This window comes from Pelodiscus sinensis, chromosome 6, assembly GCF_049634645.1.
Source record: "Pelodiscus sinensis isolate JC-2024 chromosome 6, ASM4963464v1, whole genome shotgun sequence".
Classification (NCBI taxonomy): Eukaryota; Metazoa; Chordata; order Testudines; family Trionychidae; genus Pelodiscus; species Pelodiscus sinensis.
This window is the reverse complement of record NC_134716.1, coordinates 8,972,670-8,999,491: the sequence shown is the minus strand read 5'-3', so window position 1 is coordinate 8,999,491 and position 26,822 is coordinate 8,972,670. Positions and strand designations below refer to the sequence as shown.

At 47.6% G+C, this 26,822-nt stretch overlaps 2 protein-coding genes across 21 annotated transcripts in view; both read right to left on the bottom strand.

Moving 5' to 3' along the window:
* Nucleotides 1-14,982, bottom strand: part of SLC46A2 (solute carrier family 46 member 2) — a 29,945-nt gene extending 14,963 nt beyond the window's left edge. Inside the window, exons 1-5 of one of the 4 annotated variants that reach the window (XM_075931402.1) lie at nucleotides 14,588-14,982; nucleotides 12,071-12,157; nucleotides 7,928-8,062; nucleotides 3,370-3,605; nucleotides 569-1,466 (exon numbers count right to left, since the gene is read on the bottom strand). The gene's annotated coding sequence lies outside the window, so the exon portion shown is untranslated. The other 3 variants (XM_075931403.1, XM_075931405.1, XM_075931404.1) reach the window with 3 other exon arrangements.
* A 7,996-nt stretch (nucleotides 14,983-22,978) lies between these two features.
* The window catches only part of PALM2AKAP2 (PALM2 and AKAP2 fusion), a 356,683-nt gene continuing 352,839 nt past the window's right edge, over nucleotides 22,979-26,822 (bottom strand). For all 17 annotated transcript variants that reach the window (XM_075931391.1, XM_075931393.1, XM_075931392.1 and 14 more), the window contains one exon: nucleotides 22,979-23,852. In XM_075931391.1, coding sequence (XP_075787506.1) covers nucleotides 23,760-23,852 — 93 coding nt within the window. In that variant the 3' untranslated portion in view covers nucleotides 22,979-23,759. The remainder of the gene's footprint in view (nucleotides 23,853-26,822) is intronic.

The window sequence follows — 26,822 nt, the reverse complement described above, 5'->3', positions numbered from 1 at the left end:
CCCCGCACCCAAAACCTTTTCAACATTTTTAATAGCAAATTGTAACAGGCTGGGCTGTCCGTACACTTTATGGGGCTTTACACAACTGAGGCCACCCCCCCCCCCCTTTTATCCCCGCCTACGGCATCTGTCTAGGGCTCGAGGCTTCTTCTCCGTCCCCCTCCCCACCCCGGCATCGCTTCTGTCTGGCTCATGGGCTGCCGCAGAAGCACAGAGGCTGAGGGCTCCTCTCCGCCCCCAGCCCGGCTGCAGGGAGCTCTCCCTAGCACCGGCTGCTGGTCAAAAGGAGAGTGCGTGTGTTGGGGAAGGGGGGGAGAAAATAGGGAGAAGGCAGCCCTGCTCCTGACAGCAGGAGAGAGCAGCAAGGGCAGGCAGAGAGGCACCAGGCAGGCTGCAGTCAAGGTGACAGAGCAGAAAAGCTGTAATGGGGCTCCTACACTAAGCTCCAGAGGTTCCAGGTTAAATCTGCTCTGTGGCAACCCGAAAAAGCCCACACCGCTGTGTATTTTGCGTATGCCCAGGAACAGTCCTGGTACCAGGAAAAAAAAAATAAGCCGGCTGCACTGACCTGTCTCCACAGCCGCTCCTGTGCAGTCAGCCTCAAGGGAGCTCTTGCCTTACACACACAGCAGCGCCAGACTAGAAGGAAACTCCCTGCCCCGAGAGCTGAGTAACCAGTGAGCTGTGGAGTCAGGGGTGAGTAACAGGACACAGACTGGAAAGCGTGTAGGAACACCGCCCCCTCCCCCGGGTTCTCCGGGGTGTGGAGACACCGGGAGCAGAAGGGGACTGCGAAAGGGAGGCTGACCAGCCGGCCATGTGCTGGCTGAGACCAGTGGAGCTTTCGCAAGATCCTCTTGCCCAACACGCCCCCCAAAGCAGCCTCTTCCCATCAAATCGTCCTGCCACGAGGGCTGCGCTGCCTGGCTCTGTTAACGGGGAGTTGCTAGGGAAAAACTGACCCCCTCTTCTTTTTGTCCTGAGGCATCGGGTCCTGCCTCACTGCTGGGTGGGACTGCAGGTATGTCTGAGCAGTGGTACACAGGGAGTGGTTTGGCCCCACGGGAGCACTGTATTCGTGGATCCTGGGAGCGTGGGGAGAAGAGCCCCATGTGCAGCACACACCGCCACATTCCCAAACAGAGGCAGTGATGTCACACTCATCTCCGTATCCCTTCCTCGTCACGCATTTGAGGAAGTGAATTGTAGCTCCCTTCCCCCAATACCCTAATCCACGTGTTAGTCTTTGAATTGCCACTGGACTCCTAGTTACTTTTCCTGCCTGTCGTCCTCGGCAGGATTTGCCCGGCCAAGCAGGGCTCCCAACAGTCAAGGTAGGACCTTGGAGAGTGTCTTGGAGTCCACCGAGTGGCCTCCAGGGCTCTGCCAGGTCTGGGAGCAGGACTCGAAGAGGGCATGAGGCGCTGTGTGGGTAATCGCAGAGGAGCAGTCGTGTTCGTCTGGATCTGCGAAAACAACGAGGAGTCCTGTGGCACCTGGAAGCCTCACAGAATGATTAGGGCAGGAGCTTCCGTGGGCAAAGACCCATTGGGTCACATGCTTTGGAGTGGAAATTAGAGAGGCAGGCAGAAAGCCCACAAAAGCTTATGTCCAAATCAATCTGTGAGTCTTTAAAGCAGGGAACTTTTTTGGGTCAGGGTCCACTGACCCATGGAAAAAAAAATCAGTCGGGGGCCACACCTAAGTGAGAAAAAAAAAACCTTTCACGAATGTGGCCCTCAAGGAGAAAGGCTCGCCCCACATTCCCCTCCCACACCAGAGCCTGGGGGGGGGGGGAGCCTAGTAGATTTTGTGTGCTAGAGCCACATGGTGGGGCAGTGGGGGGGGGGGGGGGCTGGAGCACCAGCATAAGCTCCCCAATGCCTCCGGAGCCAGAGGTTGAGGGTTATGGGGATATAACATTTGCCTGGGAGCACAGAGGGGTGGGCTCAAGTCCCGGCCACCCTGGGAGCATCCAGACAGCCAACCACACAGGCTGCCCCAGGGATGGAGCTGGCTCCTGCATTAGGAAGGCAGGATGAGGGACCCACTGAAGGAAGGGTAGTGGGGTGGGTTCTGGAGTGGCCTAGGGGATATGGCATTTGCCTGGGGAACACAGGACAGATAAGGGGGGCCCAGAATGTAGGGAGGATGGGGGGCTTCTCCAGTGGATAAGGTACCCACCTCCAGAGCCAGAGAGGTCAAGAGCTTGAGCTCTGTCTCCCCCTCCCCCTCCATCCCTCACCCCAGGACAGCCAGCATCAGCTTGGTGATGTATGCACCAGGCACCCTTGGGACATAGGACAGATAAGGGGCTGGATTCAGGCAAGCCAGGGGCCGCATCCAGCCTCTGGACCTGAGGTTCCCCACCCCTACCCCACGGTGCCACAGGACTCCTCAGTGTATAGGTGGGAACCCCTGTGAGGTAATATGAAACTGATAACATGGCCTTGATTAGCCACACCTATCTGGAGCCTAGATCCCAGAGGAGCAGTGCCCGAGAAATCCCCAGGGTTGAGCCCAGGGAAGAAAGTAGCTATTGTTTGGTAGCCAGCAATCCCACGCACACTGGAATGATAAAAGTCCCTAATATTTTAATGACTAATCCCAACAGCCATAACTGAGCACTCCATCAGTATCAGGATGGAGACACAAAACATGGAGCGACGGAAGGAGAAGCAAACTGATGACTAACCTAGCCCTAGTCCTTGAAGGGAGGGGAACTGGGAGCAGGAAGCATTGTCTACAGTTTCATTCCATTAATTAACCCTCTTGGAGATCTGTAGTTGCAGCCATCTATATTCTTTTGCGTCCTACGCAAGAGCAGCAAATGACCAAGGACCGATTGCTCAATGATTTCACTATCCTGTTGCACTAAGGCTGCTCTTGTGTTTGCTTTGGGTAAACCAGGATCTCTTCTCCTACCCCTTCTTCCCTCCACGCTCTCTAGGGATGTCCGAGAAACAAAAGCAGGGGAAATACACGCAGCAGTATAGCACCTTGATCCCCACCGGCCAGATAGCCACCATTCAAAGCATCATGTCTAAAAGCAGGTGGGAGGGCAGCCTTTAACGAGGTTAGCACAGCCTGCACCCTGCAAATCTTGCTTGGGGCTTTGCTGTGTAATGCAGCTATCCCCAGATCATGTAGGAAGTGCAGGGGCAGCCTCTGAGCACTAATCTTCAGTGGTGTTACTTGGGACGCAGACTGGTCTTTTGCTCCACTTCCCAGGTGGGACCCAGAGCATTATACCATGCTGCACTCAGAGCCAGATTAACACAGGGGCTTTTGGGGTGGCAGCCCAGGGCCTCAGGCTAAGGCAGGCCCTACAAAAATAAATCCATAGTTATATATTCAGCGGTCACCCACCTGTCAATTGACTGGTGGATCCTGGCACCTCTGCCAGTCGATCGTGATCTCCGAGGCCACTAGAAGTCTAGCAGGTCTCAGGAACACTGCCTGCATGGCTCCATGGAGCTCCTAGAAGAGGCTGGCCGCTGACACATCTCTGCATCTCCTGTGCGAGGGGGAAGAGGCTCTGCGCGCTGTCCACACTTCCAGCACCATCCCTGTCGCTCCCGTTGGCCGTGAATCTGTGTGCCTGCCTGCACCTTACCCCTCCCACCTTACCCCTCCCACCTTACCCCTCCCAAAGTGCCTCCCAACCGGAGCCTGCACCTTACCCCTCCTCCTGCACTCCACCCTCCTGGCCCAGGTCTGAACCCCCTCTTGCACTACGCTCCCTCCCAGAAAGAAACTAATCTAACAGCTGTTCTAAGGTAAGGAGGAGGCTCTTTTGAATTAACGATGTGCTACATGTTTGAAGACTGAATATCACCACAAAAGGGCTTTACGTTAAAAGGCAAATAGAGTGTTAATGGCCTCAGTGTCGTAATTGTGATAATTTTGCTTTAAATTGGGGAAAAGATTTGTGTACAGGAGCCAAATTGCTCTGGGCTCACATTAATCCAGCTTCGGCTGTATCATGGTGTCTGTGGATAGCCAGAGAGATACATCGCATATCAGAGGGGTAGCCGTGTTAGTCTGAATCTGCAAAAGCAGCAAGGAGTCCTGTGGCACCTTATAGACTAACCGAAGTGTTGGAGCATAAGCTTTCGTGGGCAAAGACCCACTTCGTCACACGCATCTGATGAAGTGTCTTTTTGCCCACGAAAGCTTATGCTCCAACACTTCGGTTAGTCTATAAGGTGCCACAGGACTCCTCGCCGCTTATTGCATATATGAGAGATCCAAAAACGTCATCGACCTCCCACAACCAGATCACACCACGCAGCAGCTCAGCCCTCGGTCAAGTCTGGGCACAGAGAGAAATGCTCTGCCTGACCTCGAGGCCAACCAAGTGGGGCCTTAGTAGGCCAAAGAGGTTAGGAAGAGAGTGAGTCACACAACTGATGACACAGCCCTTCCCCATGGCCTCTCATTTAAGCAGGTATGAAACTATTTAGTCCAAGTCAACACCTTAAACTCCACCCAGAAACTAATCCAAAATCAGGCCAGGTGAAGGAGAGCTGGCGTGACAAGTAGGGTTGCCAGATGGTTTCAACAAAAATACCGGACACACTTGACATTCCATCACAATCTACATTCCATCTTATTTGAGAAAATATAAATGAGAAAATAGAAAAGAAATGTCCGGTATTTTCTAATTGGTTTCCCGAACAAAAAGCTCAAATACTAGACTATCCAGTTCAAAACCGAACACCTGGCAACCCTAGTGACAAGCTGTGGGGATGAAGAAGTGTTTGCTGCAGCAAAGCCGCTAGAAAAGTTCTATTGGAACGAAACCCTTGATTTTCAGTACTGCTTTGTCAGGTGCTTAAAAAACCCTCCCCCGAAGGACACAAGCTTTGCTGCCACAAGTGCTAACGTAAACAGTGTTTGTTGACGGGAGCGAAGAAGCAAATGTTTCTTGTAGTAACTGTGCACGTGGTTATACTTTCACATGCCTAGTTTGCACGGCCTGTCTTTAGTGACATGATGGTGTCAATGCAGCCTTGCTGCTAAAAGCGCTGTAGTGTAGCCATAGTTCCACGGACAACTGGGGGAGAGGAGTCAAGGGGGCCCCAGGGCCCAGCAACACAAACGGGCCCAACCCTCCCAGCCATTGGCACTGTTACTGCAGCAGCAGCAGCAGTCAGAGCTCCCGGTCCTTTACATCGCTGCTGGAGCGCTGGGCTGGGCGCTCTGGGCAGCTCTGAGATGGGGTGGGGCACGCTGCTCTCCAGGCAGCACTGAGGGATGCCAATCTTCCACCTGAGGCCCTACCCCTTCTGGCATGCGGAGTAGGGCTCCCCCCAGCCTGGCGTGGCAGCCCCTTCCATTAAAGTCGATGGGATACTCATGTAAGTGGCTTGTATGTCTCTCAGCCTATAGGGCAGGGCTACTCAGAGGTGGCCCACGGGTGGGATCATTTGAACATGGCCTCTACTGGGAACACGCTCCACAACGGTGAGGTGTCTCCCTCACAGGGTGAGCAATGAAAGACGCAAGCGGACAGGCCGGCTGGAACAGACGGGTACAGGGTGTCTGTGTTTCTAGCCCCCAAGGAAGAGGTGCCGGGAGTGCTGGGGCATTGTGGGAAGTGCTTTGTATTCATCCCCGTCAGTGTGAAAGAAGCTATTTGCCTATAATTGCATGCATATGCAACCACATTTAAGTTGCAGCCCTTGGCATGTGCGTGAGTGTCATTGTGGCCCCCAGAGGTTCCGAAGTGGGGTAGCCCTGTTACAGGGCATTACACCACCAGAGGCAATGAGATGGGTTTGGATCCCTATGGGGAGGTGTCTGCGTTGCCCCTGCATTGGAAAGTGATTCACGACCGGTTATCATCTGTAACAACCTCTGTGGTTTCAGGCCGCTGAGAGGCAGAACTGGACGTGGTGCTGGTGTTATTCTTGATGGAGGGTATTGACTTATCCATTTTCCTCACCGGGGATGTTTGATAAGTTGGAAGAGAGCAGGCAAGGCCAGAGCTAGGCTAACTAATGGCTGTTTTACTTCCCCTTCAGAACTGCAGACTGGAGAAGTAGAAATGGCAGATCTCTCTGGATTTTTCTCTCCTACCACATTTATTTATTTTTCACTCCAGAGTCCTATGCTGAGCCAGCGAACTCCATGTGCTGCAAAAGCGGCGAGGAGTCCTGTGGCACCTTATAGACTAACTGAAGTGTTGGAACATAAGCTTTCGTGGGCAAAGACCCACTTCGTCAAGTGCTACTCCTCTGATACTTGACTCCATGTGCTGCACTCACTTGTGTGCTGCTCCCCTTAGTGGAAAAATCAGATCACTGCAACTTCCAAACTACACATTTTATCCAGGATTTCATTCTCTTTTGGGGAACTAGAAGTAGTTAAGTGAATGAATGGGATTGTACAATGAATGCGATCTCCCCACATTAACCCCCTGCACATAGGGAGGAAAATATCCCTTGATGGTATTGAACAGAGTCTTAAAGCACCTGGCTTTCATGTAACCTTTTGGGAAGGGGGAGGATTTAGGCCTGGAAAAGGTCCGAGCCCTGTCTTGGTGGGCGTGCAGTGGCCTACAAGAGGAATAACAACAATATAAGGTTAAAAATTCCAAGACTGATACAACAAAAGTGTCAGCTGTGGAAAGATTAGAGCCATCAGGCAACTGACAGAAAAAGGGGGAAAAAAGGATCACTGTTGAATCTAAAGATGTGTGGAAGCCTAATTTGAAGGAAGTTATTCAGAAACAATGCTTCTTGTCTACCCCGTGTCTATATTTTATTTCAGAAAGCGCTGCAAACATATATGGCAAATAACAAACAAACTAAGGATGCAGACCCTGCTCTGAAGAGTTTATGCATTTGAGAAGTTGTAAGATGTCCGGAGAAAGACAGAGATGGGGAAGGCTTATGCTAAGAGCAACGTGTGAGTAGCCCTGTGGCACCTTCGAGAATAACTGATGAAGTGGGTTTTATCCACACTCATGACACTGTATATATTTTTGTATTTCCTCAAAGCGTGTACCCGGGTGTTATGCTGTCCTAGCTATTGAAACAAAACCAAGCAAACCAAACACACACGGAAGGAAAACTTCACTTGTTTTCAGTCTTAGAGCTGTTTAAAGTTTGCCAGACTCCTCTCTGCTTAATGTCAAGTCAAACAAGTGCACTTCATTTTTAAAATGATCTACAGATTCCACACCAATGCTACACCTCTGGGGATGTTTACACGCTTAATCGATCCCTTACTGCAGTCAGCAGCTGTTCTCACCGGGGTGTCTATGTGAAACTCCCACAACTCAGAAACTAAGCTTTTCCGGCATAAAGAAAGCAAACTGCCCAGAGCACGTCAGACACCCTGCTAGTTTCTAATGAAAGCTATGGATGGTTAGCAGCTTCCTTCGGTTCAGCCCAACAGAGCTGGTGTTGGAACACCAGCATCAGGGCACGGTCCTGTCCGACAACAACAAACATGTTATCACACAGCAGTGGGATTGTGTTGCTACTTCTCTCACTCATTTTTTCGTGCATATACTTAAGGGCTTCCAGGTAACCTCAGCAGATGAGACACAGCAGTCAATCTCCCCCTTCTCCCCCCTCCCCCTCCAAGCTTGGAGAGGTTTCCATTATAGGGCTTACATTTGCTTCAGTGGCTCTCAGCAACCGCTGCTATAAACATTATTCTGGTGCCTCAGTCTGTGGCAGATCTTTATCATCCATAGAAGAAGAAACTGAGCCTGGCTCACCCATGTTTAAATGCCACACCCCATTCCTTAGAAATACCTTAGAACAGTGGTACCCAACCTGGGGTCCGACCCCCCGAGGATATTGCAGGGGAATCCATGAAAAAAAAAAAAAAAGAAATAAAAATGATAATAGAAAATAAGTTTTAAATAAATTGCAAAGTTACAATCAATTATTATTTTTAAATTAAATACCTTCCAATAATGTTATTCATTGCTGTCCGAAAATCTATGTTGTGGCGCCTTCGTGTGATGAACGATCGTGACGGTTAGAAGAGTACAAACGTTGGCCATACATTCAACATGGCTCCGCGGTTGAAATCAGCCTCGCTGAAGAGAAAGGAGACTGATGAGCAGAGTGATTAGATGTTCTACTTTGTGGATGCTTCAAACAGATGTAAGTAAACAAAAAGTGAGAAAATACTCCACTGACTACTAGAATCGCGGTTAGAATTGGCTTTGATGGGGTCCGCGAACAGTTTGGGGGGGGTTATTGGGGATTGGCGCATGGTTTGGGGAGGTGATTGGGGGTCCGCACTAGTGAAAAGGTTGGGAACCACTGCCTTTGAAAATTAGCTGGAAGACACTGACCTTCTATTACGCTCATCTTGCCTATTAGAAAACAATGTATGCGTTGCAATAAATCCCAGGGAGCATATATCATGTTATTGTCCAGCCATTCCTGCAGTCTTTTAACTAGAGATTGAGCCAGTAAACAAAGGGCCAGGAGCTGAACCAGGGATTGATTTGGCCCCCGGGAGCAAATGTCTGCTTTACAAAGCACATCAGACCCACGCAATTTGAATTGCTGGGATTTCACTGGTCTTGGCCAAACGCATTAGCTGCTGTTTATCTTTAACCCTTGTTCTTTTTAATGTAACATGTAATTTCACCTGACTTCGAAATGGTTCCCTCAACCTCACAAGAATAAACTATATTAAAAGCCTTTCTTTTAGTTATCAATCTGTCTGGCTTTTATTTCCTCTTCTGACATCATGGTTTTTCCACTGTTTACAGCACTTCTCCATCTGTCTTATTTTTGCTTTCCCGATGTGCAACTTCCTGGACCCTTACGTAAATGCAACCTTTTAAACATATTCATCAGCTGCCTTGACTACGGTCAGGTTATTCGGAAGATCATTTTGACCCTTCACCCTGTCTCTTGTCACACAATTTTGATCTGCAAAATTGTGGGGGAGAGGAAAGAATTGAGTTGTGCCCCTTGAATGTTTCTATGATGTTCAGAAAGCTTCTTCCTTTCTATTTTTTTTTCCAAATTGCATTTTATCTTCACTCCCAGTTTGCTGGAAGTCTCCTTGAAAGATCAGAATTCTGGGATTGGGGACTTTTCCTGGCCCTTAACTAAAGGAATGGGATGTTGAATCTGAAGCTTAAAAACTTAAGTTTGACAGGTGTTCAAGTCCTGAACAGGTGTTAAGAGAACCAAGCATAGCCAGTGCTTTCAACAACCCGAGTAAAAATTTCTGCTCTATTTCTGTTCTACTGTCTATAGATTCTTGCTACTCACAGTATCCGAGCACTTCAGGTTTCAGTGCCGTGGTACCTGGGCTACCGTAAAATCAGTTTAACCAATTATCCACAGACTTTCCCAGCAAAAACAAAGAACTGAATTTACATGAGAGCTCCTTTGCTCTCTGGATGATAGAGAAAAGGTGAGTCTGATAAGAGGGCCAGTCTGGTACAAATACGGACACTATTCCTGTCAGTAATTGGTCAGGAGTTGTTGGTGATGGGAAGGGGTCAGGGAAATGGTCTTTCTCCTTCTATCAGTGCGCAATGAAAGCGGGAACCTCGGGACTGTCTGGCACTGAAGTGTAAACAATCCCTGCTGCTGAATCACCCTTTTAAAAAGACCAGAGAAATGGAGGAAATGATGAAGCAGAAGAGACACGCATGTGAGGTGTGGGGAAGAGAGTAACAGCTCATCCCAGCTGCTCTGGCACTGGGCCTGTACCAATGCCCTGCCTCAAAGCCCTGCTGCTGACGCCACAGCCGTGTATGAACGGCCCAGTTTTTCTTCAGCTTTATCAGCGACTTTCTCCCCCTCCAATTAGAGAATTGTTGAACCGCGGCCTCCTACACAGAATACCTGGGGGGCCAAACTGTGACACGCAAATCGTCCAGCGTGTTTTGAGGGACTCAATCTTTTTGCCTGGAGAGAGACAGCAGGAAGGCTAGGAGGCTTCAGTGCCAATTAAGGACTCATAATTAGCCATGTTCACACAGACTAAGTGCTACTCACGGGGGTGCCACTATCTGTTGAGATTGTGAACTCCCTCGTTTGGTCAGTATGTTAAACTAACCTGGCACCATTCAGTTACAGCTGAAGGCCTTTGCTCACCTCAGCTGATGGAGGACGGAGTCGCCCCTTTACCTCCTGCCGTAAACCAGCTCTGGTATCTCGCGAGGGGTTAGGTTTGTGTAGCCATGTTTAGCTGGCCCCAGCCTGGACACTCCCTGCCCTGGACTATACCCAGTGCAGCCCCGTAGCCCTGAGGATGAGCTCCCACAGCTGACAGGCTCCTCGGCCCAGGCTAAGGGGTTGCTTAACTGCCGTGTGGTCGGTTCAGCCTGAACATCTGCCTCTTAGGAGCCTAGAGCCCGGCTCCTAGCCAAAGGCTGAACATCTACACAGCAATTCAACAGCTCCTAGGCCTCAGCGGCTGGCCTGTGCCCAGTGGCTGGTTTTTAACTGCAGGGTAGACATATCCTGAGAAGCTAGTGGCAATAACCCACTGTACTGTTATTCCACAGATCAGAGCACTCAAGAGTGGAACCTGAGACTACCTCATGGTACCCAAGCACCTTATTTGTGCTCCCCTGTTCTCGCCTCCCTACCCCCACCTGCTGCAGGTCCCACAACAACCTCTCTAAGGAACTGTTCTATACTGTGCAGCCCAATGCATGCACTGGGTCTGCCGCCTTGGGCATCTCAGATCCCTGGCCCCTGTCTGCTGGTACGGAGGATTGGGAGTGGGGGTCAACTGGTCCACAGAACCTACATGCAGGAAGATGAGACTCTGGTGTCCTTTCCAGACTTGGACTTTGGTACGTCCACCTAGATCAGGGCGCAAGGCACCTGTAACAGAAGTGTGAGGAGGAAAGAAAGACCCAACGATGGCCCTTAAATGAACTCACTTAGAACAAAGGCTATACTGAGGGAGGGAAGAAGAGTTTAGGATCATTTGCTGGCAGAATGAATCTGACTTTCCTGGTGCCTAGGTACTAAGCTGGTAGCTACATTAGAAATACCTATATGGATAATTCACTTACTGCATACTAGGGATGTAAAATCCCGTTAATTGGTTAACCGACTAAAGCGGGATCCAAGCTGGGGACTGTTTCAGCCAGGATGGAGCAGCCCCCAGTCTGCGGGGTTCCTGCCCCTAACCCCAAAGAGTAAATAAAAAGCCTTCGTTGACTGAGAGAAGACCATAACTCTAATGCCATCGATAATGACCTTTGAGAAAGCAAAACCAAACCATTTCTTCTAACTCCTTCAGGTAATAGGGAAGCGCTCTGCAGTAACAGGGGAGGTGGTAGTTCCCTTTCTTGCATCGACAGGAAGTGTTACATGAAGCCACTCTTCCTTCAGATTGCTTTCATAGTTAGAAGCTGAAACAGAGCGAGCGAGCAAGGCTAGTTTGGGTTGTAGACTATCCCAACAGGGCAGGGTAGGGAGAGTGGAGCCTGATTTCTTTTGTTCCCCCTATCCTGACCCAGAAACATGTCTGTGGTTTGATCTACCTGATGCCTCTTGCTCAGCCTAGCAGTCTGAAGGCTACAGAAAGAGGTGGGGGAGGATGGGTTTTTTGTTTTGTTTTGTTTGCTAAGATGGATGCTAGAAATCCTGAGTGGTAAACCAAACCTGAGCCATACTCAGCACACTCAGATTTCATGAGACAGTACTTTGGCATCGTGAATTGGCTGCCACAGGAGATGATCTTATTTCCATTTTCCCCACCAAGACAAACATCCTTTACACAAAGAGAGCCCATAAGGAGGAACAAAAGTGCTGTGGGTCTGCATTATGAGCCTTGTGAAAAGGGGCGCATGTCACTCCTCTGGCTCTCTCTCTCCTACCTTCATAAATTTGGAGGGACACATTCCGAGGCTGTCAAGGGCCATGTTGGCCAGTGGGCGTAACTGATGTGCCAAGGGATCATGGCAAGAAAAGCAGTCAACAGGCAGGTGTAAGAGACAATAAGTAGAGGGGACGCTTGCTTATTCTTATCGCTTTCCTGTTCTTTGCTGCAACCCTACCCTGCCTGCCCCTTTTACAGGAAAGTTACACCCAGTTACTGTTGTACAACTTACCCAAACACGGACCAGCCCATCTGATTCTGTTTCCAAAGTTGTATTTGGATGCCGACTCCTGTGCTAATGTATTACACCAAAGGTGGTCTGTGCCAGAGAGAGGAAAAAAAGGGAATAACTTCACTGAATGTTATTTTTTTTTAAACTGGGCCTGCTTCTTCTTCAGCAAATCTTCTTACTGCATTGTACTTAGTTGCCTTAAGAGATTTTCTTGTATGGAACTGCAGGTAAGATGCAAGTCCTAGGTGGGTATATACCGTAAAATCTCGAGTATAATACGCACCAATGTATAATGCACACCCTGACTTTTGAATCTCAGCATAATGAAAAAACGGAACTCCTATATATAATGTGCACCCCGCTGTACATCGAGTTTACCTCAGACATTTTTCTTTAAAAAGGCCAGGAGCCGACCTGCCAGCACCAAGCCCAGCTTCGCCCACTTCCCGGAGGCGGCCCCGGGCTGCAGGAGAGCGGGAGGGAGGGACGCTCCCACCTGCAGGCTCACTCGGGAAACTCGCACGCAGCCTGGGGAGCCGGCGGCGGAGTTTGAAATCTGCCCCCCGCTCTCCTGGACAGCTGCCCGCGTGCTGCACCGAGCTCACGCCTGCTGTGGGGACCCCCTGGCGCAGCCTGAAGGAACACCGGGCTTCAGGCAGGGTGCTGCAGCCTGGTGGCGCTGCTGGCGCCTCACCTTGTCTGGGAGCCTGGTGGGGTGGCGGCTCCCACGCCGCACTGCCGTGGGAAAGTTTCGGGGGGGGGGGGGGGGAGGGAGTTCCCCGGCCTGGGGCTACTTACAGGTTCGTCAGCTTCTGTGAAAATAAAACTTTAAAATATAGCTCCTATGTATAATGCGCACCCTGACTTTGACGCTAAATAACCCGGAAAAAAAGTGCGCATTATACTTGAGATTTTATGGTACATGACAGCCAGTCTCTGTATTTACCTACTTCCTAGGACTGGACAGCAGGGGTCTGTCCTTGGGAGATAAAGCACCTACTTCTGTACATCCCGGTTTGCACACTAGATGTCACTGTCACTGCACACATGATCCACATGAGCCAGTCCATTTTGTGTATCTGGCAGCAAGGAGGGGTAAGGGACTTCGATAAAGCAGCTTTTGGGCAGCTCCATTTTTCTCTCAGTGATTTTTCTGCCCTGTCACTCTGCTATGGCTCTGCCAACGAGAAGGGGGCAGGTGTAGCAGTGTATGACTAGAGGCATGGCATGTTCCCACACCTTGGTGTTTCCAGCTACCCTCCCAACTGAACAATCACACGATATAGCATGACTAGTATCTACATACAGCAGCAGAAGCCCTTATCTCAGGGACAATGTTCCCTGTAATCTTTTCCATCTGCATGCGGAATAATTTTTTTCATGTGCACCAAGGAATGTGCACCACCAATGAAAATAAAACTTAGCTATAGGCACTCTGCTAATCAGCTGGACCGCATTTGAATCTCTCCTGAGTGGCTACACAAGTGGACAGTTTACAGGAACACTGCTCAGGGACCAAGGTCAGTCAGGCATTTCATCAGGCCTCATTTGCATTTGCTAAGATGTTTTAAACTCACTTCTTACATTATTACTAGCACTGAGCTAAATTATAGCTAGTGCCAAATTCTGAGCTCCCCATTGGGCCTGCTTTGGCTGCTTCTCCTTCAGACATCCCTTGGTTTTTGTCGCTGATTCAGATAGTGAGCGGTATGTGGGCATGAACCAGAACTCTGGCTCTGAATGCCCCCTACGGTTGGGGAAATTCAGCTCTGAGCTTCAGTCCCATCTCTAATACGAACTGTCGGGATAAACTCACTCGATTGATTTCTGAAGCGATAGGAACCAAGGCCCAGCACCTTAAAGATTCTTAGGTGGCAAATGCCCAGTGAAATCAAATATCTCAATATTGTCGGTGATCTGGTTCCAGTCTCAGTTCCTGCCTTTGCCCACTGCCCCACCTCCCAACATGAGCCCAGCCCCCCTCCTTCCCTTGTTGTGTCCTCTGGAGCCATCTCATCACTGTGGTAAGGCACAGACATCTGTGCTACTGGCCTGGCTCCCGGGCATTGCTAACCACATGCTAATTCTACCTACTGCCAACATGGCTGCCTAACATAGTACCCTTCACCTAGGGCCTGTCTGGCTGAGAGGAACCAGCTCCATCTCTAATGGAGGGACGGAAAAGCCTGAGGCGGTTTAGCAGAGGCTGGCGTCTCAGCCTCCCAGCTTCCAGGTAGAAGTGCTTCTCGCTCACCAACTGGCTGAGCGCGTCGGTTTGGAGATTGCCAGCCATCACAGTCCTTGCGTGTGGGCAATTTGCAGAAAACGGTGGCACGAGGCCTCTGGTGGCAGAGTCTGCAGGGCTCCTGGTGACTTTGAGGTTAATTTTCACAGGACTAGTTTAAATAGCACCGTGTGGAAAGGGGTCTGAGTCAGATAGCTCCCTTGCCCCCACAAGGGGAGCCACGGGTCTCTGTTCCCTGACAAGCTCCCAGCCCACAAGAAGCACCCACTTACCAGAACTCCGGCTGGAGGGCACTCATGGTTGGGCCTCTCTGGTGGTAACTCTGCTGCCTGTCCCACTGGGGTTTGGGAAGGCTCCCAGCTGTGAGCCCCGTGTCCCAGGACCCTGCGGCACCTCAAGCTGTTGTGTCACCGACGGCGGGGGGTTTTGAGGCAGGTGAGAGGCCCTGGGACATTCCCCCAGGAGACAGAGATGCAGGAGAAAAGCCTGTGGTTAGAGAATAGTGATTAGGCTGAACAAAGACCCCAACTACCTTACCCATTACCAAGATAGCTTCCCCAATTATCACCTCTAATACCATTAACTCACAGACATCTACCTTTCTCCACCTCTAATATCATTAACTCAGAGGCATTTACCTTCCTTCCCCCCCACCCCCCCGCATCCCCTCCTGTTCTGAAATGTGATTTGTTCTTTTCATATCTGTTCATTTTTTTAATTGTATCCTTTGGTATATATGGCTGTGACTATTTTCTTCCACTATTTGATCTGAGGAAGTGGGTCTGGCCCACAAAAGCTCATCACCTAATAAACCATCTTGTTAGTCTTTAAAGTGCTGCATAGTCCTGTATTTTGTGGTTAGAGAGTGTGGGCCAACGGCTCCCTCCCTTTGGCAGGAGGGTGGATGGGGGGCTTTTCTCTCTCTGGCTCTCACCCCTCTCTCTCTCGCTCCCTCTCTCTCCATCTGAATCCCAACCGTCCCCCTCATTGCACAACATCCTCCTGGACTGTGTTCTCATGTCCCCCCCTCACACTTCTCAAAGGGGGGGGGCGTTCTTTTGTTATCTGCACCCACCTCCCACCCCCAGTTTCTCTCCCTTATTGCGGCATCCAGCCCGGAGTTGAGGGCCCAGGAAGGGATAGGAGACATTCCCGCCCTTCCTCCCACCCCCGTAGGCAGCTGCCATCTGTGCTCTGGCTGCTCGCAGGGAGAGCAAGCAGCCGCCGGGGGCAGAAGGGTAATGGAGCCAGCTGGCTTCAAAGGGAGCCTGTCAGAGTGGGTGCTTGGAAAGGCCGGGGGAGGGGCCATTTGGAAATGGGGGACAGACCATTTCACTGCTAGCTCATACCCTGGCAGGATGGACGTTCTCACGTGGCAGGTGCTGGGTGTGCCTAATCATCCCCCCTCTCCTCCGGCCCATAGGTGTGTACTCCACCCACACCACGGCAGCCTGGTGTCGTCTACGCCCCTCCCCATAGAGCCACCACCCTCACCCCCACTCCACAGTGCCTGGGATGACGACGGGGGGAGTTGCTCACATCACTGTCCGAAGAGCAGCGTGGCGCCAGGCGGTGCAAGATGGAGAGAAGTTGTGGAGCCGGCCGCTGTGAGGACTCAGTGGAAATGAGGCGGGGCGGGGGGCCCATAATTACCTGAAGGGACGGGGGCAGGCACAGAATCCATTAACTGGGATTTGGGGGCTCTGGGAAGGTAGGAGCCCTGCTGACGGTTCAGCAAAGTTTATACAGATTTATGTAATTAGGGCTCATTAAGGCTTTCTAGCAAGTTCTTGTGCAGCTGGGGCCAAAACCAGCACGCTCACTCACTGTACGACTGAGACAGTGGGCAATATCCCACACACTGACTGGGGGCAACTAGGGAACGTTCAAAAGACAAACGAAGACAGAATCGAATTTTTAAAAACAGCTCACGATTTTTCCAATTGATATTCAGAAGTTGCAGTTGGCAACAGTCTCGAACCTTCAGCCTCCAGGGCTGACAATCACGCCTCTTTCGTGAGCTCTGTATGTACACGACAACATTAATTCATACCTTGAGAAATCCCACTGAGCCATAGGTTCCAGACTGAGCGCAAATCGGAGCTGGGCTGAACACACTGGAATTATTGCTGCAGTTCGACTCCACAAATTTGTGGCTTACGGCCTACACCTTCCATTAACGCGAGTGATGGTTCTTCCACCTTTAGCACATCTATTAGGCCCTTCTGCAAAGAGATTCTGCTACCCGTGGTCCAGGATGAGACAAGGATCACAGAGGGGCTGTCAAGTCCTAGCTAAATAGGAAGTTGGTGGCTGCAAATAGTGGAGGAAACAGAAAAATGTCATCTCCAATAGAACTGAGCTTGTGCTGCATTGGATCCCGGGGCTGGACTCGTTCAGGTCTCATTCAGTTAGCAAAGTAACTACAGGATCAAAGGGACCAAATCAGGGTCATGGTCACTGTTGTCTATGTGGGCCGAGGTCCAGAGCAGACGCAAGACAAAGCCGCCACCCTCAAGACAACACCGCTACCCTCAAGATATTGTGCACCTACCTCTGCCGAGCCCCCAAGCAATCAGGAACGTTCTCTGGGGACTGCAAAGCCAGAACATCTTGCACATCTTGAGACTCTGCTTGGCCACTAACGTTCTTCATATACTGTAATGACTGACATGGGCAGTTCTAAAGAGGCACAAAGTTCCAGTGCGTTAATCGATCTATACCCAACCGCAGGAAGAAAAGTGATAGGGGTAGTGAACTGATTTCACAGGCAGCTTCTTGGCCTAGCCATGTGCTTTCCCAAATGCTACATCCAAGTGATGACATGACAGCAACATTGAGCCACTGGTGTGGACTTGAAAGGGCTCTGAACGAGTGTATTGTGGCGAAAGATACAGATCTGGGTCCTTATACTGGATCTTGTGAGCAACAGGATCTCTCACCCTCCCACCGGATACAGGCCCTTGGTGTGGATTCTACCCTGGTGTATCAGAGATTCCCTTGCTACTTGTCAGGGTGCTCTAAGGCTGAGTGAATTTAAATTGGACGGGTGTTTTGGCAGCTTTGGACGACAGTGATTTTAGCAGTGCTAGCCTACACATGAACGGTTGGTGGTAACCAATTTTGTTGCACAACACCCTGAACCAGTGGACCCAACGGATCCTGTAATAACAAGGAGTCCAGTGGCATTAAAAACTGACAGATTTATTAGGGCATAAGCTTTCATGGGTAAACCTTGTGCCCAAATCAATGTTAGTCTTTAAAGTGCCACAGGACCTCACAGTTTTTGCAGATACAGACTAACCCAGCTACCCCTCTGAGACATGGTGCTGTGATGTTATTTCAACTAGTACCGAACCCTATTCCCCTTGCAGCCTTCAAACGGGCCATTTCCCATTTTTAAATGTCCTAAAATTCAAAGATGCTGTGGGTTATGAACAGCGTATTTGCCATCCATGATCTGGTCTTCTTCAGTGTGGTGCAATGAGGGGAAGAGGAAGGGTAGGGAAGTGTTTCTTATGTAGTTACAAGGTGACAGCATTGTCCTGTTTTAGCCTGAGTAACTACACCTATTAGCACTAAGCGTAAAATGAACCAGTGCCTTTTAATATCCTGTTACTTGATTAATATGTGTCAGGAAATCCATGCTCGATATTGACCTCTCCTCAGCTGAGGAACTTGCAGTGCCGGAGATCCATCTTCTGGTGTTCGATTTAACAGGTCTAGTTAAGACCTGCTAAATCGAATGCTGAGGGTAGCCCTCGCTGGCATCTGGCACTCCTCCTCCTGAGAGTAAGGGAAGCTAACGGGAGTGTTTGCTCCTGTCTGCCTTTCTCTGTGAAGACGGTACCAACCTCAACTTAAGTTTTTACATTGCTGGAGTTGCATAGCTTACCCCGGGTCTAAGACTCTGGTTCACAGTACAGTAGAGCTTCATTGTTATGAATACCAACATTGCTAACCACGCACCTTTGTTTTGAGGTGGAAGCCCACAATCAGGCAGCAACAGAGACCAACCTTCCAGCCTCCCAAAACACAACAGTAACCCTACCCCCCCCCCCCCCCCCCCCCCGTGTTAAACATAAACCAAAAAAAAATGAGAAAACAGCATTTTTCTCCTGCAGGGTAAAGTTCCAACGCTGCATTAAGTCAATGTTCAGTTGTAAACTTTAGAAAGAACCACCATAATGTTCTGATCAGTGTCCAGACATTTCAGAGTCCATTCCCAAGGGTTCTACTGTCCTGTATTGGGCGTTTACCTTGAGAAGAGAATAATTAAGTGGCCTGGTATCTGTAGATATAGTCAAGCTCTAAGGGAAAAGCTCAGCCATTGATATTTTAGCCAGAATGAACTGAATTTGTTCATGGCCAGCCTATATCCATTTATTCTTATGCCAACATTGTCTTTTAGCTTAAATAGCTGGTCACCCTCCCAGTATTTAGTCGCTGGCTGCATTTTATAGAAAGCAATCATATCCCCTCTCAGCCTTCTTTTTGATATGCTAAACAAGCCAGACCTTTCCGGTCACTCTCCTAAAACAGATCCTCCAGTCCCCTGATCATTCTATTAGCTCTTCCTTGCACCTGTTCCAGCTTAAATTAATCTTTCTTGATTTCTTGAATATAAATGACCAGAACTGTACCCAGTATACCAGATGGGATCTTACTAATGCCTTATACAATGGCATTAATTCTCCAGTATCTCTGGTGGAAATGACACATCCTAGGATTGCACTTGCCTTTTTCATGGGTGTATCAATTGCTGGCTCAGGCTCAGAAGGCATGGATGGCATTGAACTCTGTACTATCAAATCATCCCCATTTCTGTCACTCCATTCTTCAAGGTCATCCAGATCTTCATGTATAATAATCCAGTCTTCCTCTGTATTGACGATGCCTCCCGACTTGGTATCGTCAGTCAATTTCATTAGCATGCTCCTACTTTTTGTGGGAAGATCATTAATAAACATATTCAGTAAAATGGATCTGAAGATCAATCCTTGAGGAGCCACTAGTAACCTCACTCCAATCCAATAATTCACCTTTCATCACAACCTACTACCTTTTCCCCTATAGTCAATTTCTTATCCCATAACAATGCTATGTATCCTCATCTGCCCTAACGTAACTAATAATTTCTCATGTGATTCTGTGTCACTTGCTATACTGAGATCTCCTGCACTTCCCTCAGCTTTAAAAAAAAAATCAGATGAGTTTGACATGATTTACCTTTGGTAAATCCATATTCAATTACATTTCCCTTACTATTTACTCCTATGAATTTAATTATTCTTTCCTCAACTGAATCATTGATGGAATCACTTCTCTTCCCCCTTTCTTAAATACAGGTATGACATTAGTTATTCTCCAGTCATATAAGACAAGACTTTCCTCTCAGATGAAAAAAAAAAATAGCAACAGACTGAGGCTGAAAATGAAAAGAACAGCTGGTACAATATTTGGGCACTGATGCAGCACATCTTTTAGCAGCTGTTCACACGGATGGGGTGAGAGCATATTTCTCCTCCCGATGGTACCTGCTTCCAATTTTACCAGCCAATCCCATTTGGGATTAGCAGCAGCCAACCCTGTTTCGGGGCACTGCAAACATTTTCAAGGAACAGCCATGGCTATGGAAACTCAACACAGGTTTCTGTTTTAATGAGAAAATAATATACTTGCATTGTATGCCTCAGTCACAGAAGCAGGATAACAACATCTAAGTGGTTAATATGTACAGAAAACCAGGGATGGTCTCACTGGTTTGATAAAAGATGACAACGGTGCCACCTTTTGGTTGTGAAACAAATCACTGTTATTGTTTTTACCTTCACATCATCTGGATCAAGAGGAAGATGAAACCAAAACTAGCAGCTTTTTGAAACAATAATAATTCAGGAAACCTGTATTTGTAACCAAAAAACTAGAGTTACAATTCTAGGGATTAACGCTTTTTCATTACATACTTCCACTAAAACCAGCCTTTATCACAGAAAGGTTTATTGACCAAGTCAATTCGGCAGTAGTGTTTCTTTGCTGCATTTGATTTATTGTTTATAATGTATGCCTGCCTGTATTTATAGACATCTGCGGTTGGTAGCATGCAACTGAAATAAAGAAAAGGCAAGTAAAATGCACAGCATTTAAGTTATCACAGCACTGAGCCATGTGCTGCTGATAACAATGATATTTGCTTCCATAATTTCTGGAAGAGAAACTGTTGGGCGGGAGATGGGTTAGCTCTACTGGCCTGGGGCATGCAAACATTGTTTAATTGCAGGGTGTTTGAAAATGCTGCTTAGATCCCATTCCAGCATAAAGGATTGATTCCAAAATGGCAAAATCAGGCTTTCTTTATAGGAGACTTTATTTTCACAGCAGGAGTTGGAGGGAAGGAGCACGCAAAGCAGAAGATGCCCCGTGACAAGCCATATAATGCTGAAGAAGTGACATCCAATGTTTTATTACTTTTTTTTATTTTTACTTACAAAAAAACCCCTCAAGGGAAAAAAATGCGTATTTCTTCAAAGGTGAAAGAACCAGGAACTCCTGACAACGCCCTCAAGTCCTAGGTAACTGCAACCATGCAATGGGACAAGCACACTCAATTCAAAGGGAGCAAAAGCTGTAAGAATTCAACCACTGCGGCAAGAAGTTGAAATGTACATGCCTTGATGTAAGACCATTTTGCAGTAATGAGCCACTTATGACATACAGCTTGATACCACCTACTATTGCTAAGAGAAACCCTTTCCGAGGCTCATCTAGGCTCTTCTCAAACCAAGAAGGAGCCAAACCCCCTCTCAGTACAGGGATGCAACTCCTGAAAGTGTTACTACATGGGATACTGCCCATCAGCTGGACAACAGACTACTGAGCCTGTGGAATTATACTTCTTACAATCTACTGGAAACATTAATGCGTCTTTATGGAACCGGGTCAGAACTGAATATATTTGCATTTCCAAACTGCTAGTCTAGTTGTATATCTGTAGACTCCAATATGAATGCATATGACTCACTTTAAAGACATCAGTACAACACAACTGCCCAATTCAAAAGGACTTTCTTCTGTTTAGAGGCAATTCATAGAACAAGTTTAATTAATGCTTATTGCCAACTTGTGCTACAATCCCTCAACACAGGTTACAAAATATTTGACAGTGTAAAGGAACATGTGAGACATATTTTGTGTGTGTCAAACCACAGGCTGGAAGGAAACAAAATCTTTTGGTTGAAAGCTCTGTGTTTGCCTAATAAAAGCACCAGAGTAATGTTCATAGTATCTAAAGGCATTTTAGGTGAGCCTCAGAATAAAACACTAAGGGCGCATCTACACTGCACCATTATTTCGAGATAGTGTTATTTCGAAATAATGCGAGCGTCTACACAGTCATTCCCTTATTTTGAAATAATTTCGAAATAACAGACAGCTTATTTTGAAATCTGTAAGCCTCATTCTAAGAGGAATAACACCTATTCCAAAATAGCTATTTTGAAATAAGGCGTGTGTAGATGCTCCACTGCTGCTATTTTGAAATAGCCCCTCACCAGGGCCATTCTAAGTTGTTCTTCCCCAGTGCTGCCTGGGGCTCTAAATTGAGATAGCACGTCTACATTAGGGGAGCCTGCCTCGGACTAATTTTGAGGCTTCTCTGCAGTATAGATGTGCTATTTTGAAATAACTGTTCTGGAAGAGCTTATTTCAAAATAAGTGTGCAGTGTAGACGTACCTATGTCAGGTCACAGAGCAGTATGAAAACGGAAGAGGATACAGGGGGGAGAATCAGTCTCTTGGCTGATTTTAGAAAGTTAAAATAATTTGAGGTTTATAAAAACAATACATACATGTATGTGTCTCCTAAACATGATAATTTCTAGTCCAGAAATTATGGTTCCTAGTTGTAAAATTCATATTGTATTGCTTTGCATGAAAAGAAAGAGTAAATCTGGCAGCCTCTATACTATATATGAATACAAAGCACAAGAATAAATACCACGTTTCTTTTCTAAATGTCAGATTACAAAAATGCTCAATACTTAGCAATTGTGATTCATGCAAATACCATGTCGGGTCAAATTTTAATATTACAAATACTGCATCAGCTCAGTGCCTTTTTTATATCCCTTTTCATAAAAAAGAAATTCTCACTCACCCCTATAGCTGGCAAACAGCTTTGGAGAAAATAAATCTGTACACCCATAGCTCTTGTTCATTCTACGATTCAACCCTCTCACACACGCATGCGCCCGGACACACAACACCCTCTGTCACAGATTCCAAGCCTATGCATGAACTAAAGGTTTTCTTTTGCTTTTAGCTCTGAAAACACTGGTTGAACAGCAAAAATAATCCTTTTTCCCCTCTCTCTCTCTCTCTCTCTCACACCTTCTTGAACTTTATTTTCTGGAAACCTGCACACTCTATATTAACTCCAAGGCCTTTTATACTGTATAAATATAGTTCAAGACACAACTTTTTTCCTTTGTTTCATACCTCTGTTTGTGCCAGCGTCTGGCTTAATTCAATTATTGCCTCAGTAAAAAATAAATGACATTTATGTGTGTGTGTTCCCCCTTTCCTTTCTGACTCTGATTGTTCGATCTTTATTCATTTTGCACATACGCCTCTGCCCACACCCATCATAAAAATAGTCATTACCCGCTAAATACAGATTGTATATTTAGAAACACAGCTATGCAAATATGCACTGAGAAACTGGAGACCAGTTCGTACTGCAAGTATACAGGACCCTAAAGCTAAGGTTATCTGTTTGGCTTGGCATTCCCATCCATCCAGCACTCTCCTAGGCTGATAGACTGTGTTACAGAATGGGATACTTTGTTAAATATTCTGATTGCAAAACACAGATTGTACATTTGCAATAACCGCCTCCAATTTTTAAATGGTAAATTAAGAGAAAGGGGGGAAATACTCTCCAAACCACACCCCCAACAGCAAAAAATAAAATCATTGCATTTTATGGCTATCTAGAATAAACCAAAGTAACATCAATACTCTTAATGCAGCAGGACGGATGATGGAGAAGCAGCAGGCAAGTCCAAAGGAAGCCAGGCGACAAACCAGGCTACTTTGGGCCAAACTCTCGCTGATATGAAGCAAGGCTGAAGTTCAGTGAGGAGGAAGCACGTACATTTGCCCTGTTAAGTTTTTGCCCACTCCTTCAGCCTCCCATGCTGACCTGCTGCAATAGGCCTGCTTCTGCCAATGGCGATGACACACTTCCTTGACCATCCTCTCAGTCTTTTTTTGGGGTGTGTGTATGGGTTTTTCTCTTTCCCTAATGGTGCCTGGAGATGGAGCAATCCTGTCTCTGTGAATCTGAGAGTTTGTTGTATCTTTAATAAATATCAGATTAAATGATGCTGCTTTATTTAATTTTTGGTTTCTCGGTCCCAAAACACCCGTTTTATTGCAAGGGGATTATTCACTCTCTTCTCGGTTGGCATAAATTCCAGCTTCCCAGCGCAGCGCCAGGGCGCTCTTCCTGCGGTTCACCCTGGTAGCCTCAAGGACCTGGAAAAGAAAAAAAAAATCACTTAATTTGCTTGCTGTCTTCCATTCCTCTCAATTGCCCCTTTTTTCTCGGTCACAATTACTTGCACACATAGCACTAAGTGGTGTAGTCCTCACACGAGCCGCATAACTGCAGCTGTCTATGTCATTACGTGTGAGCAAGGGTTATGCCACATCGCCCGTAAGGTCACAGCTGTACTATTTCAGTTCTAAGTCACTACCTGTAGAGACCATAATCCTTCACGCTTGCTGTGGTGTTTGGCTTGAAGCAACAATCGATGGAATGCATGCACGGAAGAACACAGAGTCCACTGGGTTAAAAAAATAAATAAAATCACACACCACATGCCTGAAGAGGGACTGATGCGACTCACAGGCCTGATCTTGGCCACCAGCACATGGCAGAACCTCCCACTTGGGGAATAAGAGGAAATCTCATACATACACCATCAGATCCTCCATTCAGCATGCTCTGTGCGCCAGGGACAGCAAAATGGACTCCAAACTAGTCCTGTGTCCAATATCCAGGGAATCTGCTCAAGAGGCTGAACCAGGTCTTTTTTTTTTTCTTTTGAATTGCTTATAATGCACTTCGTTCTGGGCCACAGTCCAAACCACCTATTTCAACTGAGTAGCTATAGAATTCCCCCGGCAACTTCTGCTGTCTGGATAAGCATCCAGCAGTGCAGGGAAGTAAATAGGCTACTTACTATTGAAGAGCCACTGGAATCTGGTCAGAGCTCTAAACACAGGCCTGGGTCCTCCCGATAAACCATAGAGATTCTCATTTAGCACAGCTAGTCAAAGCCTCTAATTTGGAGTCAGGAGCTGTGTGCCTTGTGCTGCATTTATGTGGCTTTGGGTGGCAACCCTGCTATGCTGAAGTGTCCAGCAAGTGGACTGAAGTCAACAGGGCTATTCATGGAGTAAGGTGCTAATCAAGGCACTGGATTTTTGCCTCCTGTTCTCAGCTACACCCCTACAAGTCCTTTGAAGGCACAGGGCTGTATGAGTGGAGCTGACAGCAGAATTATCCCTACAGAAGTTAGATGCCTAACTCCTGCCCCTTCCGTTGGAGCCCTGAGTTGCTCCCCCCCGCCCCACCACACACACCAACCATGCTAGTGCTCAGCCACCACTTGCCTCAGTTTGCTGGCTTCCAGCAGAGCTGAGCTCCCCTTCCTGACAGCTTGGATGCTGACTTGGGGGATAGGGAAGAGTATGGGTAGGGCCAGGGCTTGGTTTAGGGATGGCATAGCCTCCCCATACCTGCTGAAAAATGCACCATGTAGAAAATCAGAATTGGGAATAGGCATCTCTTTTGTTGCTACTGCTCTTTGGACTTTTGTCACTTGTGTAGAATTGGCCTGAAAATTGGCACATAGGCTCCACAAAGTTAATACCATGAACTAGGCTAGTTGGTTCTCTCAGGCTTCGATTGAATAATTGACAAGGCTACCTCGTCGTGGAAAGAGTGCTAATGAAAACAGCCAACAGATATACAAAAATATGCTCTCTTTGGAAAAAAACTAATTTGACATTAAACAAGAGATTTCAGATCGCTGAAATAATGTTGGAAGGATAAATATACGTTAATTATCTGGAATGATTTAGAACTGTGAAAATTGTTCTTCACCTCTCTTACTAGATGTATGTTAGGGTTCCAGCACTGAGATCTTGTTAAGAGTTACATTATTTTAGTAACAAAGTTTATTTTAAAGCGTACAGTTAACAGGACAAAAAAAATAAAAATAAATTGGCAGAAGCCGTCCCTATGGCCAGCTGCAAGTTTTAGCCACCTACTCCCCGTGGAGGACAGAGAAAAACAAATCTATTGGTGAATTATCCCATTTCCCCCATCTTCAATCGATGCTCAGTGCTTGCTCGCTCACTGCCAGAAGATAAAGGAGGCAAGCAGGCACAGAGTTCACTACCAGAGTACCTCACTCTAGAACCTGTTACTAAACGAAACTGAGTTAATATTGATGGGAAGCTTAATCTCTCTTTAATGTTGCTGACCTAAGCCTGACAGAATTTAAAAAATTAAAAAGATTTCAAAGATTTGCCGCTCTTTTTTCCTTCTCTGACTCTCCTCGTCTGCACAGGACCTTTTTTCCTTCTCTGCCTCTCCTCGTCTGCACAGGACCTCCCAAATTGCACCACCCCCTCATGGATTACCGTTCTCCACTGGGAACGATCCTAGGCAAGGTTCTCCCAAGTGTCGATACCGATGCCTCACACTTTCATTTTTGTCTTCAACATGTCCTTAAATCACTTCCTCTGGCCCTCAATGCTCCTCTGTCCTTCCTTGAGCTCGGAAGAGTCTGTTTTGGGAGGCGCTGATCAGGCAACCTGACCATGTGACCAGTCCAGTGAAATTGTTGGTAGATGATGATGATAGCTTCAATGCTGGTCATGTTCGACTCTTCCAGGACGCTAGTGTTCGTGCGTCTGTCCTCCCAAGGGATATTTAGGATTCTCCTGAAGCAGCGTTGATGATATTGTTCAAGTGCCTTCAGGTGACACTTATATGTTGTCCAGGTTTCACATGCATACAGCAGTGTTGGAACAACCACTGTGCAGAGTTCTCAAAGACCCTTTGTCTCAGGTGGGCAAAAGCAGAGTTTGCGCAGCTCAGGTGATGCTGGATTTCTGCGTCAACGTCGACTTCGGTGGAGAGATGACTTACAAGGTATGGGAAATGCTCCACGTTTTCCAGAAGATCTCCATTAACTTTAATAAATGGTACATGAGATTGTCCCATTGGCAAGGACTGATGGAGCACCTCGGTCTTTTTGATGTTCAGTGTGAGGCCGAGATTCTCATATCTTTCAGTGAAGGCACTTAAGATGGTCTGAAGAGCTATGGGGAAAAGAGCAGTGACCATATTGTCATTCGCGTACTGGAGCTCGATGATCGAAGTCATGGAGGTCTTGCTTTTGGCCTTCAGTCTCCTGAGGTTGAATAGCT